This window comes from Lipophrys pholis (assembly GCF_963383615.2).
Source record: "Lipophrys pholis genome assembly, chromosome: 12".
Lineage (NCBI taxonomy): Eukaryota > Metazoa > Chordata > Actinopteri > Blenniiformes > Blenniidae > Lipophrys > Lipophrys pholis.
In genome coordinates this window covers 25,859,574-25,879,772 of record NC_137641.1, presented here as the reverse complement: position 1 = coordinate 25,879,772, position 20,199 = coordinate 25,859,574, and the positions used below count along the sequence as shown (strand labels likewise).

General features: G+C 40.2%; 1 protein-coding gene across 1 annotated transcript in view; it reads left to right on the top strand.

Annotated features, from left to right (window-relative positions):
- The window catches only part of LOC308117808 (netrin receptor UNC5D-like), a 200,310-nt gene that overhangs the window by 149,584 nt on the left and 30,527 nt on the right, over nt 1-20,199 (top strand). The window contains exons 5-11 of the mRNA XM_080476938.1: nt 1,666-1,846; nt 4,190-4,357; nt 8,279-8,443; nt 8,777-8,809; nt 12,191-12,376; nt 17,955-18,104; nt 19,550-19,768. Of these exons, the coding sequence (XP_080333064.1) occupies nt 1,666-1,846; nt 4,190-4,357; nt 8,279-8,443; nt 8,777-8,809; nt 12,191-12,376; nt 17,955-18,104; nt 19,550-19,768 (1,102 nt within the window). The remainder of the gene's footprint in view (nt 1-1,665; nt 1,847-4,189; nt 4,358-8,278; nt 8,444-8,776; nt 8,810-12,190; nt 12,377-17,954; nt 18,105-19,549; nt 19,769-20,199) is intronic.

Sequence of the window (20,199 nt, the reverse complement as noted above, 5' to 3'; positions counted from 1 at the left end):
TTGATGTGAATAAAGTGTAATTTTACTCTCACTTCTCAGACTATGAAAAACATGTTGGTTGATTTGCTATTGAAGATGAGAAATACTGAGAAGTTAAATTATAGAGGAAGAACAGATAAGAAGGACTAATGTGGCCCACCACTGTGGCTGATTCTTACTTTCTGAAAGCCGTTGCTTTGATAATAAAAAAAAAAAAGAAAAGAGAAGAAAATGAAAAAAGGTTAAATTAAAGCCAAACGATGAAAGACTTCTCAGGTCATCAAAAGGAACAAAAAACGCTTGTGACAACATGACTCCTGATTTATTGATTTTCCTGCTCAGTTTTTTCATCCAGGGCGCTGTGAAAGAGCAAAGCAATCTCTGCGTTTGCTGGTTCTTATTTCGTTCCCTTGGCAAATGGACGCGCACACACACACACACACACACACACACACACACACACACACACACACACACACACACACACACACACACACACACACAGAGCGCTCCCAGTGGGGCGGAGTTTTTAATCCTCAAATACACCACCATAAATCAACCCCCCCCCCCCCCCCCCCCCCCCCCCCCCCCCCCCCCAACTCCCGGTGCCCCGGCTCGTCTCTCTCAATGAAAAGCTCAAGCTAGTGGCACATTAATAGCAATTTACGGGGCCAGTCATGCGAGAAGAGGAGCATCAACAGAGTGTCCTTTATTTTGTAATTCCTTATTACTTTGACTCACTACACGGCCACTGAATTGGTAACGGTGGAGGATGTGACCTACCTTCTGTATCACTCCCTCTGAGGGGTTGTCAGCCATGTTATACTTTTTTTTTTTTTTTTCCCCAACAACCCCCACCCCCCCTATTCTGGCAGTCAGAATGTGGTCTGACTGCTGTTTCAGTTATTTTGTCGGCTCCATTTATATTAGTGAGGACAGCCTGAATGACAAACAGCAGTACAAATTGCAATCTGGGATCAAAACATCTCACAAACACTGTGTTTGACAACTTAAGGTCCCGCTCCCTTTTAGTGAAGCATCGGCGGTCACATGGGGGGGGGGGGGGGGTTGATGTCAAATGAAGCCATTATAAGACAGATTTTATACACTAGATAAACCTGCCAACTGCCTTCAGCCACGTTTACATGGCATTTTAAAGTGGAAAATGTTTGCGTTTTGGAACAACTGTGCTCTGAAATGCAGCTTTTTGAATACAGCCCCTAAGGAAGAACTTTTTGAAAACACCCCCAACTCCAAATCTGTGGAAAATGAGGAAAATTCACATTTAAATAGTCCTGCACATGTGTGCCTAGATGAACAATAACAACAATGGCCGCCTCCAGAGTGTCATGAATAAGATAAATTAATCAATATGAATCCATGTTCTCATGGCACTTTGGTAGTTTTATATTTGAGACTCACCTGTAATAGCAATCCAACTTCTTCGTACTCGTCGTCATCATTGATGATTATCGTGTATTTTTCTCTGCGCGTGTGTGTGTGTGGTTTCATTACAAAAACAACCAAAAATACCAATACAATGTCTTACCTTAAGCTACTCAAACCGTGTTCATTATCAATTACCTTCTGTCACACAGAAAAAAATTCCTTATCATTAATTTACCATGCGTCCTATTTTGGGATGCATGAACTCCCACATTAATGTGTGTGTCCTGCCGTTTTCAGGTGGAATGGCATAAGAACGAGGAGCCTCTGAGCTCCACCGGGGAGAGCTCTGTCGGCACAAGAGGTGACCATAATCTCATCATCGCAGAGGCTCGACTCTCTGACTCCGGGAACTACACGTGCGCCGCCAGCAACATCGTGGCCAGGAGACGCAGCGCCACCGCCGCTGTCATAGTGTATGGTAAGATATCAGTGATCCATCCGTCTTCTGTACAAACAGGAAGCAGGAGAAAGTCCCAACTGAATGTCGACAAAAGTTTCAGGTTCACCCTGAAAATCTCACGATCATAAACACACACTTTCGTGTCCCAAATGAATCAAACAAACATGCCTTTGGATTTTGGGTAGAAGCCAGACAAACCCACACAAGCACAAAGAGACGATGCAAACTCCACACAAAATGTTCTTAACACAGATTCCAAGGACAGTTTGGGTTTTTTTCTTGCAAGAGTGCCAACTACTTGACTATACCACTTAAATAATCAGTTGTGTTCATATCGTAACATATTATTATTAAGTAAGGTTGTGCTCAGTTTTACAGTAAACACAAGGTAGTAAATAATAATGGCTAATAATGTAAGATACTGCATTACAATTGTACGTCATAAAGACAATAACTGAAAAACTTGTCAAGATTGTAAAAGATAAACGTACAACCATAATTGACAGACAGCGCTGTATTGTATGTTTCCTCATCAGATGAGTATGACGACAATGTTTAAAGAATGCTTTTGTTTTCAAGTTATCAATCCTATTTATGTTTTATAAATCACTGGCATAATGTTATGTTGATGGCTTCAATATCATATTACAATATTAGTAAATTATTACACCATAGGCTCTATACATTGGAAAGGTAAACTTAAAAAAAAAAGGTATCCCTTAACTTCCTGCCAGCCATTTGTTGAAGCACATTTTCCCCTTGCTGTTTTTACTACAACCTTTTTAGAAAAGTATTTCTCTGGTTCAAGGAATTAAGGTTATTTTGAAAGAATATGAGGCCAGTTTAAAGAATCCTGGTGGAGTTTAAAGACCACAAAGTCCAAAAGGTCTGGGTCCAGTGCGTGTTGACAGATCTGGGTGTTTTTCCAGTTTTAGGAAACTGAACCGTTTGTACTCTTGATACTGAACCGAGTTAGTTTTTTAGAGAACCAGGTCCAGACCAGTTTAAAGACTGCAAATCAGGTTTAATTCCTGAGTCTGTTTTAAATCAAATAATTCTAGCTGAACAGTCTGAGTCTACCTTTAGGACTCCAGAGTTGTTTCAGAGAGTTTGCTTCTGGTTTTAGAATTAATTCTTTATTCACTTATCTCTTAGAGAATATGTTGGGCTAAACTGAACTACATGGATCACAAACACATGATGGCATTAATCAGATCTGCCACACATGACTACAAATTCAAATTACAAGTATTTTTAGATTTATAGTGTAAGCCAGAGCACCTAAAGAACACCCAGGAAGAACATGGAATCTCCCTGAAATTAAACCATAATCTTCTTGTTTTGTGTTGAGAATTCTCAGTACCGCACTACTGTGATCCCCAAGATCAGATATCCAATTTTTCAAAAAGAAATATATCAAAGTTGGATCCTGCCCAAAAAAACTTTGCGGTATCCCTGATCAAAGCGACGTCAGCCAGCTTTCTTGCCTCGCATCAAAAATATCAGTTTTCACCACAGTGGTGTGGTGTCAAATTGGCACCTCGAGCAAAAGTCCCTGAAATCATTAATATAAAAAGTACTGCCAGCCACAGTGTGTGGCCGTTTTTCACACTCGACTTTAATGAGCAGGTAATGGGCTAATGATCCCTTGTGTTAAAACAGGAAGACAGAGACACAATATTTACAAGAACTCAATTATTAATGATGGAGAGGCTGTGACGTGGGCTGTCACAACTCCCCGGCTTTCATCTTCCAGCACTAAACGCCTCGTGTGAAACTTGCCGTTGGCCAGGAGATGCTTTTCTCTGTGTTTTTATAGCCTTTTGGAGAGCCAAATTACCATGTCACAGTGGCACCACCTCCTTTCACGTTAAAGAAAAAGCCTTCTTAATTGGAGTGTTTCACTTCTCATCTTACTGACCCCTAATTCAGTTACTTTCTCTTTTTCTTTTTTTAACTTTCATTTTTCTTTTTTTTTACCACCACGGGGCTACATCAGATTCTCCCTGACACCCTTTTGCTGAGGCCCATCAATCATTAATTTCCATAATGCTAATGAAGTCGCTGACAGGCTGACTATTCCCGATAGCCCGAGACAGATGTACAGTAATGGAGTCGTAGTATTTCATCCTTTCCTGTGACAGCACATGAGCTGATTAGTCAATCACCCTGCATCATTTCAGGAAACAAATCACAGGACGTGTAAGCAGACAGAAGGAAAGACGCTGATCTTTTTTTTCTTTTTCTTTTTTCTTAATCCCCCCAGGTGTTATTGTCACTGCTGAATAAACCTTGTGAAGCTGTGCTTGTCGTAGTGATTTAAATGTCTGGAAACACTTTGTTCCTTCCTCGCCTCTTCAGTGAACGGAGGCTGGTCGTCCTGGACGGACTGGTCCCCCTGTAACGTGCGCTGTGGCCGTGGGGTGCAGAAGCGCTCGCGCACCTGCACCAACCCGGCTCCTCTGAACGGAGGGGCCTTCTGCGAGGGCATGTCGGTGCAGAAGAGCACCTGTAACACAGTGTGTCCAGGTAAGAGTAACATCGAGGCCGTAGCGCTTCCAACAGCAGTGGTGTTAACGACACGACGTACTTTCAGTTGCAGTTCTGCACCACCACTCTCCGTTCTACGCGCTCACTACGTCTTTCCTGGCTCAACATCAACACTCTGTACGCGCTCATCTCTACCGTCATACTCGCCGCACTTGGCACAACTTTACAAATGTGCCCACAAAAAAAACAGCCAATCACAGACTTGCACAGGATCATACTGATTGGCTAATTCTATCCGCCTCTTGGAAGCAGGATAGAATTAAGCTCTTGATGCCTTAGTCAAAGGCAGTTTTGGGGGGTTATACTGGATTACAACACATTTTTCAGTGAGTCCTTTATTTGACGCAATACATTCAATTGTTTGCTCAGATTCAGTTTTTCTTTGCTGAAGATTTTTTCTTTTTTCTTTCAGGATTGTGGCACAAATATAACACTTTACATTTCAATCACAGTGTCTCTGGGTAAACCGTGTCAGATTGGTCTGAATGTGATGTTCGACGCTTGAGTTGAATGTACTTGTGCATTGCTCCAGTGGAAGGATTTCTTTCTGACACACACTACACACTGCCTTGCTTTTACGTTGTAGATGAAAGTATTGACGCACACTGTTGATTGTGTGAGGGGACAGCACTGTAGCACCAACTAGTGGCAGGCAGCTGCATGACAGTTTCGCAGCTTCACTAATTTACGAATACAGTATTTCAGGTGTCGACTGGCTTGGGTATGGACGATTAATCGTTTCTCACACATACACCCCTACCCTATGTCTTACTAGTGACTGTTGTAACTGCTTTCTTCATTTATAAAATGAAACGTTTGTCATTCTGTGATGAACAAATATTTTACCTTGCAGAAAGAAAGACAATGCAGATGTTGCATCTATTAAATTAGATCCTCTCAGTGTCTTGAATCAGGAGAAAACGGCAAGTAAAATGTTGTCCTTCACTTGTTTTTTTTTTTCATTTTAAGGACATCATTCCAGCTTCTTTGCACTCGAACTACTGCATTTCCATTAAAGCCAAGTGTTACTGTAACGTGACACATATTCACAATAGTCTTTGGAGCAGTCAGAGTATATTCTTGACACATTTATTTAATTATTATATATAAGTTTATCTTATGGTCCAATCTATTGAAAATTGTAGTCTCAGACAATACAATAGTTCAATACAATAAAATCTAATGCAGTCACAATACAACACAATACTGTGTGATACACACATAGTATGATTGGTAACAGATTCACAACATATACATTACTGTGAACAATGCCATAAATCGTCTCAATTAGATGAGTTGATTTTATTGTGTATTTTTTGCATTTTAATTACATATTTATAGATTTGAATGAAAATAATAAACCGTAATCTTCAAACTTGACATTGATTTGTACACAGTACAGTATAATCCAAATAATTACAATACGGTGAAATACATTGGCACATTGCAAAACATACATGTAACTATGAATAATCTGTAAACTTGGATGTTTGGATGTTGAACATGGCTACTGTTTTTTTTTTATAGCATAATGGGAGCTGCTGTGTTAAAAACTGAATAAAACATTCAGACTGAGCCATCACTTTTGAACCTCAGACACTGCTAATTGGTTTAAAAGGCTCAGAGTAAAGTGTGGGTCCTTTAACTGTGGCTGGCTCGGAAATAGTGCAGCACACAAATCACCATTTAACCACAAATTGCTGCTTCTGCACTTCAGTCTTTGTACTGAACCGAGATATGACAACTTGCTTATTTGTTTCATCCCTCACCATCGGACACAGCCCCGGTGTGCCGTTTCTTTCAGCTCGCAGTCTGTATACTAACCCGAGTCTGGCCGGTCCAGCGTCATAATTAACAGACAGATCGGGGGATATTGATCTTTTTATTTAGCTCTCAGCAGGAAAGCAAATGTGTTTATTTCCCAAAATACTGAACTATTCCCGTTACAATAAAAAAAAAAAAGAAACCTGCTGTTTGGCAACCCACTGCAGGAATTATGAATGTCAGCATGTCCTTGAATGCATCAACGTGAGTAGGTTCACTTATACTGAGAAAAGCCTTACTACGCGGCAATAATGTAAATGCAGCTGAAAGTAAAGGCAACAAAATTGTATTTGTGATTTATTATTCAGGCGAGTTTCAAAGTTGATTTTATTAACTGGAATTAAACTGTTGACTTTGAAGGTGTGGCGGGGCCAGTCTTAAAAGCTTGGCATGAGCTTTTAGGCGGTTAGCGGTCGTCTCCTTTCAACCGATCATATTTGTCCGTGAGCGCGTCGCACAGCCGCGCTGTGGACTGTGTCTGAAGTCCAATGCGGTGGACCGTCAAGAAATGTCAGGAAAATGTCCAGGAAATAAAGAGAAGAGGGTAAAAAGAAGAATCTGAGAGGGAGTTTAAAACAGTAAAAGAATTATTGGTTGTGAGAGGAAGAGAAGAGTCGCTGTTCTAGTTATGAAAACTGCTGCGTAACCAGTGCACAGCATAAAGGAAAACACTCATCGGGGAATACAGTGAACTCCTCCAAACATTATCTGCTGCAAGCCAACCGTCTCCCATTCAGGGATTCTTTATTCTTCCTCCAACATAAACGGGCTGGATTTTGTTCAGATGAGCAGGAAGAAGGTAACTTTTACAGCTCTTGAAGGTGGAAAGAGGACTCTGCAAGAAGAGTGTGGCAGGAGCCGAGTCTCTTCATATGGCACTCACAAATGTTCCCACCTTCTAGGTATCTCAAGGGTATTTCAAGGCTGGGTTAGTTTTTTTTTTTACTTTTTTTGACTCGATGTTTAATAAATGTGAGAGGAAATCAAATGATTTACAGGTTATAGTTTGAAGTCCCTTTAAATTCAATGAATAAAGGTGATGCACAGCTGGATTTATTTTTCTCAAACTTAATTCTTGTCTTCATGTGGAAAACTCGAAAGAAGCAGAGAATTTGTTCAATACTTTTTATTATGATGGCCCCTAAAACTTTCTTAGTACAAGCGTACATTCACATAAAACATTTAGAAGCATGTCACATATTTAAAACAATAATTTCTCAGAACCATTAAAAAAAAAAAAAAACACAGTAAAATCAAAAACTGAAAAGAGCAGAAGGACTCTTATATTGTACAATTTTGACAATTCTACAGTCATGAAATGGGAATAAATCCAGAGTCCGGAGAAGAAAAGTAAATTTTTGTACTTAATGTTGATTATGCTATTAATTAATTCCTTCCATCTTTCTTCGATACCACTTTATCCTGAGGGGGGCTGCGGTGCGCTGAGTCAGAAGCATCAATACAGTTATTAAAAGAGCCAAAAAATGACTCTTTGCATTATTATGAGAAGTGTAAAATGTTTTCAATATAAATATGCTCAAACGACATGCAATAGTATCATTATTGTTAATTGCTCACTATTGTTAGTTTTGAAGGGATTTGTCGACCAATGTGGTCATTCAATAATCAATATAGGTTTGTTTGTTTGTTTTTTCCCTTTGTCCTGTTCAGTAGCTCAGGCAAACAATATTATGTGATTTTGGCCTTCTGGTGTCAGAACAGTTTTTGCTCTGGCAACAGGAAGAGAATTGGAATCCCCTCCTGTTGTTGCCTTTATTAGAAGCTGCCATGGCTCCCGTACATGACCGGGGTTAGGAATGCTATTTTAATCAATATGGTTAAATCTAAAATCCCGTCCAACATTTTTGGCCCTCTACGGAACTGAACTACTTTTTATTATTTGTTGAAGTGTCACCCTGAAAGCTTTTTTCCTCATAAAAAGTTTGAGTTACTATGGAATCAATGCATTTTTGACAGTACTTGTATGGTTTTATTCATATTTTCACCCACCTGCTGCCCCGTAAGTGTGCCAGTCTTGCATGGTTCAAATGGAAGCTCTTGTGTGTGATTCTTCAGTTGACGGAGGCTGGGGCGAGTGGAGCGAGTGGTCAGCGTGCAGTTCGGACTGCGAGAGGCAGCGTAGCCGCGAGTGCACGGCTCCGGAGCCCAAACATGGAGGGCGGCTGTGCGACGGCGTGGCGGTGGCTGCAGACAACTGCACCGGCGGCCTCTGCACACAGAGTGAGTAACGCCTCCTTTCCCCCTCCAACAGTTAACAATAAGAGGAAGATAGTTTACTCTCATTAGTGTCAGTTCCATTGTGTTCAGGGACTGTGTCATTATAGATTTACTGTTCATGATTTTTGGCAGTGTGGGCTAGATCATGATCATCATTACAATCATGCTCATTACCAAGAGCCTCATTCGTCTTTATTATTCATCCACTTCACTACGCATACGTCAGATTGTCTGCACGCAGGCGTGAATGCGTACTCAAGTAGCAATTGAATCAACGGATACTTGTATTGTTCAAAAATGTCACTTTCAAATCATGATGCCTGTGTTTCTCTGCAGATCGGAAGTTGCTCCACGATGTGAAGCCACAGGGTGAGTTTCTTCTGAGCTTATGTAGCACTTATTTACTGCTATCAAGATAATGAAATAATTCCCATGTTGTAAAAATGCTCGAGTTGCATTTCAAAAAGTACCTCTGCTCAAGGAGCTGTTAAAGTTACAACACTGGAAAGGAGACGAGCTCCAGCATTGAGGCAAAAAAATACTAATACAATGCAAGAGATGCTTGAATCCCCCATTTGATCAAAACACAATGGTGATAAATAAAGACAGAAACAAAGCACCCAGCTGCAGACTTTTTAACAGACCGATCCAATCGGATATGTTCAGTACTACAGAACTAAACCCTACAGTTTCTTAACAGTTCGAAAGCACGACACCCAAACCAGATACTTTTTTTAGAGTTAGAGAAATGATCTGAGAACTAAACGCCCCTTCATACTCCAGAAGAAGTTCGGCACTTCAGAGTCTTGCCGAACAAAATTATGTCATTTTCGGTGGGAAGCTCCTTCTGGCTGAAGACATTTTGTTCGGCAGTGCCAACAGTCCTGGCCCAAGTCTCTCTGTGCCACATTACCGAAACCTCGGCGGTGTATACTTCCGCATTCCGCCACAAGTCCATGACAGCGAATGTGTATTTTGTAATTATGCACTGTCGTGTCTTGCACACACACGTCTCAACTCGCTAATGAATATATCAGTCATATTTTGAACAAGTTTTTAATATGTGAGCTGTGTGAGCTCCCAAGTACATTAGCATGTAGCACGTAGCATGAAAGAGTTACGTGATGCCCCTGAACGCATCACTCAGGGCGGTCAGCTTCCATTTATACGAAAGCGTGTCAAATGAACGCTCATTGCTTTTTGTTTGCGTTTTCAAGTTTCTCTAAAGTCCTAAATGATACAGGATAACACAGCCCCTTCTATAAAACAGCTACAAATTCTCCTAAAGAGGGCATTGCTAGCCATGAGAAGGCTAATTGTACTTTTTTGGACAAGAGAATATTGTATGTGTGACATTGTGTATTCATATTTGTTCATTCAAGAATTAAACATTTAAATTGTGAGTACAAGCTGATTTTGGAGGAGAGAGAACAGAGCAGACTGATGTTACTCAGCATGACTTGCTTCATGTAATTTTCTGAAATAAATACTCATAAATAAATGTTAAATCCAAGGTCAAATTAATACTATTTTTTGGTAATCAAATTGTAATACTTTTTTTTCCCAGCGAGATCAAAATAATAATCGAGATGGAGGAAAGTGAGATGAACCCTTCCTTTACAGTGCATATGCTGTAAAACCATGTTTGCTTTACAGCAGTAGTCGAATCATCGTCGTTTAATGTGGAAAATCAGTCGTTCAGCAATGAGCGAAGGACGAAATGTGAGAAAAGACAAATGCTTCACTAATGCTCAGTGTGTGTGAGATGGCAGCCTTGATTACATCTTTTGATATTTTACTTTTTTTTTTTTTTTTTTTTATGGTGTTCATGGTCATTTCACTTCAGTAATTTACGTCTCAAAGGATCAAATGTCCATCTAACTGACTGTAGTCTCTTGTGTTGCCTCTTGTGTTGGTGGAGTGTCTCATAACATGGTTTGAGTCTGTGGAGTTTATTGTGTTGTGTTTCCCACGCTCCAAAAAGTAGCATTTGAGGCTAATTAATGACTATGTTTTCATTAAGTGGGAATGTGAGTGTGTGTGTCTCGCTCTTGTATTCCGAGGTTGGATAAAGCAATATAAAAGATGAATGGATGGACGTGTTGATGGAGTATACTCCCTATACAACTACACCCTTATCAGCAGCCATTCGCCTTCATCACTGGCCTTGCTGAGCAATTTTAGTGATTTTATCCTCATTGAGCTCCCTGAAATAGGAACTAACGTCTTGTGAGAAGTAAATCCTTCCAAAAGGTAAGCTTGAGAAAAGAAAAGGGAGAAAAAGAAAAAAGAAATCACTGCATGACTCATTGTGAATTGTCCCATACATGAAATAGAGGTGAGAGTTATTTCAGATACAGATGTTCTGACAGACAGGCGGCACACAGTCTGCAAGAAGAGCGGTTATCATCCTGAAGTCACATTGTAGTCCATCATATCGCTGCTGAAATGAATTCTCGCAATGAAGTGAACACATTAATTCCTGTTGAAAGGGTTCAATCCTCACGGTGGTGGTGAACATGCTCGCAAGTCCACATTTTTCTAACTGTCATTGGAACATTAAAGCAAAGGGAGATTGTTTTATTTGTCCTTGGAACTCTTTCTTTTTTTTCTGCTTTCATAACAACAAACTGGATGTGGTTGTCCTTGGAGCGCTGCTGAGGGACTGAGGAAATAGCGAAGTAAAAATGCAATTTGAACGCTGTACATCAGTGTGAAACATATTCATACAGGATAATCAATTGTATCAGTTGTTCTCGACTTTTATTACCGCTCTCGCTGCAGTTACATTTCACACTTCCAATATTACAATTATTTTTGGCTACTCCTGGTGCACTATTTCAAGTCGCACTGCTTGTGGTTAACCACTGTATATCCACTGCTATGTGCGTTATTACCATGTTGGGGGGGGGGGGGGGGGGGGGGGGGAATGAGCCATTTACTAATGCTGCACAGTTAAAATGCAGGGAAATCAATTTGATACCAACGCAGCCACTCGCTCCTTCTCCTCACTCATCCTTTAACACAGTTGTGTATTTTTGTTTTGTCAGACATGGGGAAAGGGAGAATGTCCGTGCCGCCAAAACTTCCCAAGCCCTCAATTAACCTGCTACTGTAGCTGTAATACCGCTTTGCATATTTTGTCCATTTCTCCTCATTTGAGCTTCAGGCTACTTAGAGGATTTCTCAGCATGTCCTGTTTCGGTGCAGATCTCATTATCTTTCAAGAACAAGCTAGCAGCTCCTTTATTTCCCACTCATTCGTTCCCTTTGTGGACTTGGACGCAGCAATACTGGTGGGACCAGATAGAGCATAATCGTTGCCGATGAGCTAATTTAATGAATTGGTTTTGTCACATTATCCCAGTGGAGCTCAGAGTGCCTCATACACCAGAGCCAAGCGGTGTTTGAAATGACAGTCAGGTGCTGGGTTGATTATAATCGCCTTCCTTCCGAGGTTCCTCATTAGTAGCTTTAACGCTGCAGAACGGGACAATGAAGCTGTGCATCAGGAGGCAGGGCATCCGAGGAGGAGAAAACAAAAAAGGCACAGAAGTAGTTTGAAACTCAGGGAGACTCGGATGTGTGCTGCGTGAGACTTCCACTAACTCAGCTCTGCTATTCCTCACAGGTTTTCAGCTTGTTTTTTGTTTTTTTTTGGGGGGGGTCCTAATTAGTAGACTTGGAAAATAAATAAAAATGAATAAATAAAGCATGACTTGAAAGCTTGTATGTGTGTCTTGCGCACAGGGGTGGAGACCAGCAGTGATGTGGCCTTGTATGCGGGCCTGGCTGCGGGCGTGGTGACTGTCGTGCTGCTGATCATCGCCGTCACCCTTTACCGAAGGAGCCAGAGCGAGTACGGCGTCGATGTCATCGACTCCTCCGCCCTCACCGGGGGCTTCCAGTCCTTCAGCTTTAAGACCTCTCGTCAAGGTCAGTCCCACTGGTACATATTGTAAAATGGCTTCGTTTGAGAACAAACGCAGTGTGAGCGAAGATGTTTAACAACCTACACAATCCAAACAAGGATGTAACAGATTTTTTTTTTTGTTTTCAGGTAAGTGTTATGATTGAAATAGCAGAAATCAAAGACGTGTGAGTCTGACAAAAAAGGATTTTCTTGGGATATTTAGGGTCTTTAAGAAGCCCATAATATGTAGTAGGTAATATAAATAAAGATTGTATCAACTTTCCTGGTAATTGGAACGACAGGAGGGATGCACATTTTAACAGTAACATCTAAGAATCCCTTTAAAGGGAAACCAGGTTGAAATCCCTGTTATAATTGGGTAAAAACTACCCAAGTTTACATTGCAAGTCGCAGTGACCCCCGTGTGAAAGGGATGGATGTTTTGTTAAAGATACATTGGAAAATGTTGTTTTATAGCCAATAAATGAAATATAAATCAAAAAATATTGCTCGAGCAAGAAACACCAGCACCATTGAAAAGACGGCTTACATCCTTCAATGCATCAAATGCATTTTAATATCGTCTCTACAGGAGTCTGGCTCCGATTCTTCTCACCGCTGAACTTGCTCACTTGGTTTTTGATTGCATTATTGATCCAAACATACAATCAAGGCTTAAAAAAAGACCTGGCTGAAGCAGGTTCACGTTCATGTAGATGCATCATAGTGACAAGTCTGATATTCAAGCCTTACATAACTTCTCACTCTATGCAATCACTGCCTTTTTTTCTCATGATTCTATAAGAATTTAATCTGTGCTCTTCCTGGCTCCGTTTCCCAAGATCCATTCATATTTTATCAAAATGTCATAAAACACAATTCCATTCTAAATATATCTATTGCAGATAACAAGATGATTGTCACTTTTGAAGGTTCGTTGCCTGGTCTTCCTTCATCCTGGTCTTCGACCTCCTTCATATTTTAATCCATAAATCCCAACTTTTCTCCTGGTGTTACTCCAAAGAACTACAAGTATGTCCAAAAATGGTCACATTTAAAGCACTTTTAACAAAATGTAGAATGAACAGCAGGATATTTTTGAAGAGAAAAAGCATTTGTCCCCAGGCTAATGTGGGTAAAATACTGTTGATTCTCAGAACTTTTTTTTCCCCCTTTTAGTTTTCACGAATTTGCCCTCCTCCTTTGACGTTTTAGCTTATGCTATTTTGGTTCCCATTTTTGGTTCCGTCTGTCTGTGTTGCAATATGATCTCTACTCGGATTCTCTTACTGAAGCAATATTAGTTAAAAATGGTCGCTGTTTTCTTTTTTTTGTAATTCAACCTTCATGTGTTGTTCACATGTGCTGCATGTTTGCGCCCTTTCTTCCTGATCACATCCTGACAATCATGATCTCTCATCTAAACACCATCAAATACCTACAATTTATAATGCACATTTTAAAAGTGTATGGCTCCTGTTAAAGACGACCGCATTGATATTTCACTCGACACATTCACAAAATGCAGAATACTTTATCAGCTTGCCCAGAAAAGTACAGCATGTTGCCGTGGTTAATTTGCTCCAGTCTGTTGCCATTTCGTATTATTTATTTAATTTATTGACACATTCCTGCTGTTTGACTTGTCATTTAGAGAGTACGGATGAATCACAGAGAGGATTCTTTCCCGCTGCTGTATAATAACTCCAGACATTAATTAATAATAAACCGCAGGAGGGGATCTCCTGCAATGTACAGGACAGTGCTTTCATTCTGTGTGAAGAGAGATGGCAAAGTACGCACATTCTTCTCTTAAGGAGGAGAACAATACTTGTGTGAACACAACAAAGAGCGGTAATTGGAGATAATGGACTCGTTTATACTAAGGTTAAAAAAAAAAAAAGTGTCAGGCTCTGAAACTCACTCAAAGCATACAGCAAAACGTAACCCTTTTAAAAGCATTTGAATCCTGTATTTACATTTTGTGAAATAAGGCCACACATACGTTTTTACTAAAGTTGCTGCATCCCTCTCAAATCAAATCAAATGTTCCTGATATAATTTTCAGTATTTGCGGTGCATTTCGCTGAATTAAAATCCATTCCTAAATCCCTACACACACTCTTATGTAAAGTATATTCTGTCAAAGTTGGTAAAAACCTTAATAAGACAATATTATTAAAAAAGTCAATCTGTATAAGAATTCTTTTTAGAACCCCTTCAAATCAGTGGAGGGTTTGCTGGACTTTGTGAAGCTTCTGTAAAGAGACAAAGATCCTTTGCACTTGACATTGGAGTGAGAGCCCGTTAAAGTGCAGCTACAATCAAGTGCCAAAATTGCACTTTGCAGACTGATTTTCATAAAAACAACCATGGCCACTTCACTGCACCTACCATGAGTTCATTTTGACTCTGACTTTGACCCAAACAAGTTCAAGCACCAGAAAAAAGTGTCCCTCAAGAGAAAATGACATTGTAGTACATATAAGATGAAAATTATTCCACATATTTTATCTTTATTTTTGTAGTGATTTCTTTCATTTTATGGAAATGCATGATAAAACTTAACTTTGCTTGAACCAGATTGTAATGTGAACTAATTTAAATACACACAGCAGTGTTGTGTGTTAATGCAGCAAGAAAATAGCACACACACTCACACAAAGCACGAGCTTTCAGTGACAAAAGGGCTGTTTTACTATTGTATTTTAATTAAAACACTGTAAAATCCATTACAAAGCCATGTCTGTGCCTGTAAATGAAGGGAACACCCGAACAAAGCATGCTGTTTTTCTATGTACGTGTATTTATGTGTCCTTTGAATTATGCATATGGGTCTTTGTATTAAGATATAACGACATCAATTATTAAGAAGCTGTAGGGTCCACAATGACAGTATTTAATTTTTCAGTTTGTTTACTTGAGCCTTCTGGAGATTCTCATGCTGTCTGGTGCTGTTGTACATTAAATGTCCAATAACATAGAGCATTATCTATAAGCCGTGCAATGCATTTGTTGCTTTATTGCAAACATCAGTATGCCCAGAGCAATAAACGTTCCCTGAAAACTTATGGTAACAAGCACAGCGTGTGCTCTAAACAAATTTACTGTTTTACTCTTATGTATTATTACTTAGATCTTCTCTCGCACCGGAGCCTCAGCAAAATAAAACAACCACTCATTAGGGCTGTGTGTCAATTTTTTTTTATATATTATCTGAAATATAAACAAAGCTTACATTCATTATTCATGATTATGGAATTAAAATTTTAATTTATTAGTGGGTTTTTTTGGTTTGTTTCCCCACCAAATGGGGTTTTCATGGCCCCCCGTGTCCCTAAAACACAGAAACATCAGCACTCAGGAGCGCGGTGTGTTTTGCCCCACAGATTGAGGCATATTTTTTACAAGGCTGGCATTATGGGTTGCCGCAGCAGCAGCCCTCAGCAGGGCATAATAAAGTTCATTTTGATAACACAGCAGGAGGCAGGGAAAGCTTTAATCTTGGTCTCTGTTTCCAGTGTTTCAGGGGCTAAAACAGCCAAGCCACCATAAAACCCTATGTGCTCCCCTTTCCCTTCTGTTTTAATGTTACACAATGCTACAGTAGTGGCTCAGGTATTTTTTTCTTTTATTGTTTTTGTTTTGTGCATTCACGATCTTCATCATGAGTCACAACAGCTCACCTAATTCCCAAAGCAAAATAAATTGCCAATTTACATTCTTTTGCTCATCAAGATGGGCCGCGCTGTTTACCTCGCCGCGTCGTCTGCCGTCACATTATGCTCGCCGAAACTGCTGACAGTGTGTCATTACGCACAAATAAATTCCGCCTCACAATAAACAGATCAATAGATAATTTCATTTATAATAACTTTATCTGTTTGGCGAGTTTCGATTAGCTTGCACGGCACCAGGAGTCGGGCCTTTCATTTTCAGTACAGCGCGCATACAAATGGCTGAGATATGCGACTTCACCAGATGTACTGAGCGCTCGTGCGTCTGCCTGTGCCCCGAAGTTGGGAATGAAAGATAAAAAAAATAAAGGGGATTTTTTATTTCAAAAAGGAAAATTCACTTGTCGGCGTTATAATTCAAAAGCGAGACGTCGCTTCATTCAGCAATAATTTTGGATATCACATTAAAGCACTTTGACTCCAGCTGTTGTTTGGCACTAATGAATGAGATGAGATTCTTGTTTCGGTGGTGATGATATTATAGGAGCAGACAAGAAAAGGACTTATTCTTTAGGATTTTAAAGACGGGTAAAGTTTGAGCTGTATTCGCGAATCGTGTTTCAGGTTTTAATGTATGTTACATATTCCCGTCGGTTCGGGTTCAAACATGGTGCTGCTCTTCATGCAGATGAGATTCTACCAAAAAAAAAAATACCTGTAGAGTCGCCAGATACTTGACCCCGTCACATGGTGGGTGCCTCAGTTTTATGTTCTACTCATCCATCCATCTATACCACTTTTCCAGCTGACCGATGGGGAACATCAGGGACCCCGAACAGGTTGTGAGTCCATCGGAGGACAAACACACAGAGACAACAACCACACTCCGATCTGAGAAATGTACCGATTATCCTCAAACATAGTGTGGGAGGAAACTGTGACTCCATTTCTGTGTTTTTGTTTCAGAAAAGTTTCAGGTTTACATGGGAACTGCGCAAATGCTGAAAATGTACTGTTTATGTCTGGCCACTCTTGGGTGTTGTTGATTGTTTTTGTAATGAAACCACACACACATGCACGCAGAGAACAATACACTATAAACCTTAACAATGGGAGTACACGGACATTCATATGGATCGATGACAAATGGGCTCGCTTTGCTATTATGCTGACTGTCACCTATAAAACTACCAAGTCCCAGCAGAATGTGGACTGGGAGTCATGACACTCTGTTATTGTCCATCTACTCACACATAGGCAGAAGAACTATTTACTTTAGCTGTGGTGCCGTCGTCGTGTAAACAGACAACCAAAACACAATGAAAATGTTAATTTTTTTCTTGTTGTGTAAATAGTCCCTATTAAAGGTGGAGTTGTAAAACTTTTGGAAATTGAATTCCTGGCCAGCGTCTTTGAAGTCGCACTGTAACAAAACATCTTGTACTGGGATCAGATTGTTTTGTTTAGTCCCATCCGCTCATCACCAGTCACCGCACAGCCTTTGGTAGAGTATATTGATTGACAGGTTTAACATTGCAACTCTGACAATAATATGATTACTGGAGAAACAACACAAGTATTTAAGTGATTGAAACCATATTCATGTATCAGTAATATATTTACTTTGCACTGACAGTAAAGACAGTGGGGTGACTGCTGCTCCAGTTGGAAGAGGGTCTGTTTCTGCCACTGAACTCGTGAATAACTTGTGAATTTGAATTGACTACTAAATTGTAATACTTTCGAACTCCACTTGCACTTACACCGCCCTCCAAAGTTGAACTATATTTCGCACCGGTGGAAGGAGCGAAAAAACTGTTTCCACAAATCATAAAGCAATTTTTATGTGTGCCTCTGTTGAAATGTGTTTGACATCTAAAGATGTCTTTGATAATTGTCTTTCTCCTTTCTCTGTGTTTTTCAGCAAACCCCCTGCTTATTAATTCATCCATGCAACCTGACCTGACAGTGTCGCGTACCTACACCAGCCCGATGTGCTTTCAGGACTCCATCGACAAGGAGCTAATGGCCGAGCGCTCGCTCCTCGACCCGCTGCCCGATCTCAAGGTCAAAGGTTAGACAACAAGACTGTTATGAAAGCTCGTGTCTGTGGTTTTTCAGCCACTTTCAGAAGGGCAAGAGCTGCAGAGCATGTCCGCCTCCGCAACCGCAGGCAGAGGGATAATCCATCTTGCTTTGAATCTGCTTCTCTCCTCAGGCTGTCTTTAAAAAAGCTCTGACACAGAAGGGGAAAAAAACATGATCACCTCAGAGGGCATCGCAAGTGGACCATTCGCCAATCCTTGTCCACGTTTGTTATTGCTGCAGCAGCAAACTTTCACACTTGCCATAAAATTCTAAAATTCAGACTTGGTTTTTCTAAAAAACGATTTCAAAATGTTCACAGTGACAGATTATCGCATCACTGTCACAGTGCTACTTTTGGCAGTTGACACAACAAGCGTTTCCGTGGGCTACTCATTCAATAATATAATGATTGTATGTGGTTCATAGAAACTGTTGGGAGTGCTCCAAAGCTGTTCTCATTCTCAGTCCTGGTCATTCAGGTGACTTTTAGCTTTAGTATTAGTCAAAGCTATTGCCATCACTGTTACTATTTTGCTATACTCCTTTTTACTAGAGGAGCAGCTTGAGACTTGTCGTGAAATAGCCACTGTATTAAACATAATCCTTCACCTGCATTTAACATTATTACTTTTTGAATGTGTTTGTTTCAAGAACCACAAACATCCACAGTATAGAGCATCTTCCTCCCGCTAAAACTCAGCTAATTTATCAACTAATAATGTGATGTTCTGCTGGTATAATAATATCCACTTAAATTCAGTTTCATCCTGTATTACTTTTCTATTTTTCTCTTATTATCAATTGATGCTTATTCTTGGTGGCTTACACCTGATGTAGCGAAGCAGATTTTTCCTATAAAGATTTTGTGAGATTACTTTTTTACTCAATGAATTCTCACAAAATCTCTATAGGAAAAAGCTGCTTCGCTACATCAGGTGTCAGAGGAAGATCACATTTTTATCAAGATGATCAAGATGAGCCAATATACATAACAGTACTGCTAAAATATATGCATTTTCATGTAACCTGAAAGTCTAATTAAAAATAGAATCAATTGAAGACACGGAAAGTCGAGGTTTAATCTGCCCTTAACAACTGTCCTTGTGTTAAACCCCACACTGTAAACTCTTCAAATGGATAGTTTCTTTATTACTGCAAGCCTCAGGCATCTTGTTTCAGCTGGAGGCAAAAAGCCTGACAGAGATAATTGTTGCTGAGCTGTGATTGGACTAGCTCTATCTGGAGGCGGGGCTTAGTGAGCAGTTTCTAAACTGATATTGTTTTTTGTAAAGTTTTGAAAAACTTTTTTTATTTTTATTTTGCTTGTTTGCTGGAGCTGAAAGGCAAAAATATGCTTATGTTCATGATCTGTGTTGTTTTGTTGAGTTTGTTTTCTCTCTCTCAGCTGTTGTTTTTTTATCTTATCCTCAGGAGCTGCAGACAGGGCAGAGTACCATGTCATGTCGCACCCTCAGACATTTCCGAGAGGACTGGCTCCAGACTACAGAGGGGTTCCAGTGGGGACGACACTGGGCAGAAGAGGCAAAAACCTTTTCAATCCTCAAGTCTCCCTGACTACTGGCAGGTCTCCACACAAAGCTACTGCAGTGTTTGGCCATGCAGGTGGGAAGCTGGTGGTGCCCAACACAGGTGAGAGTACCACCACACACTTAGATTTATTAATGCTCGGTTTGTAAAGTTCCTCCAGAACAAAAGCAGGAATCACATAAATCGTAACTTTCCTGTGCATCGACGCCACACACAAGCTGATACGGGGCGTCTCGTATTGCATTTCAAAGTCGTTTGACCTTGTCAGAGTCGATCTGCAGCAAAAAAAAGTGAAAATGTCATCGATCGAACAGGTAACATGATCATGAATATATTGTTTACTGAAGTGATGAACTGAGACAGCGCTGACATTTTTAACTGTCTGGTGCTTCCCCTGAATAACACCACAAAGCATTCAAAGTGCTTCTGACTGCAGAAAATCTTTCAGTCGAGTGTTTAAATCAGATTAATTAATGAAACATTTCAACTTTGTCTTCCCTCCGAACACACCTCAGTTACACTTCTCCTCAAGG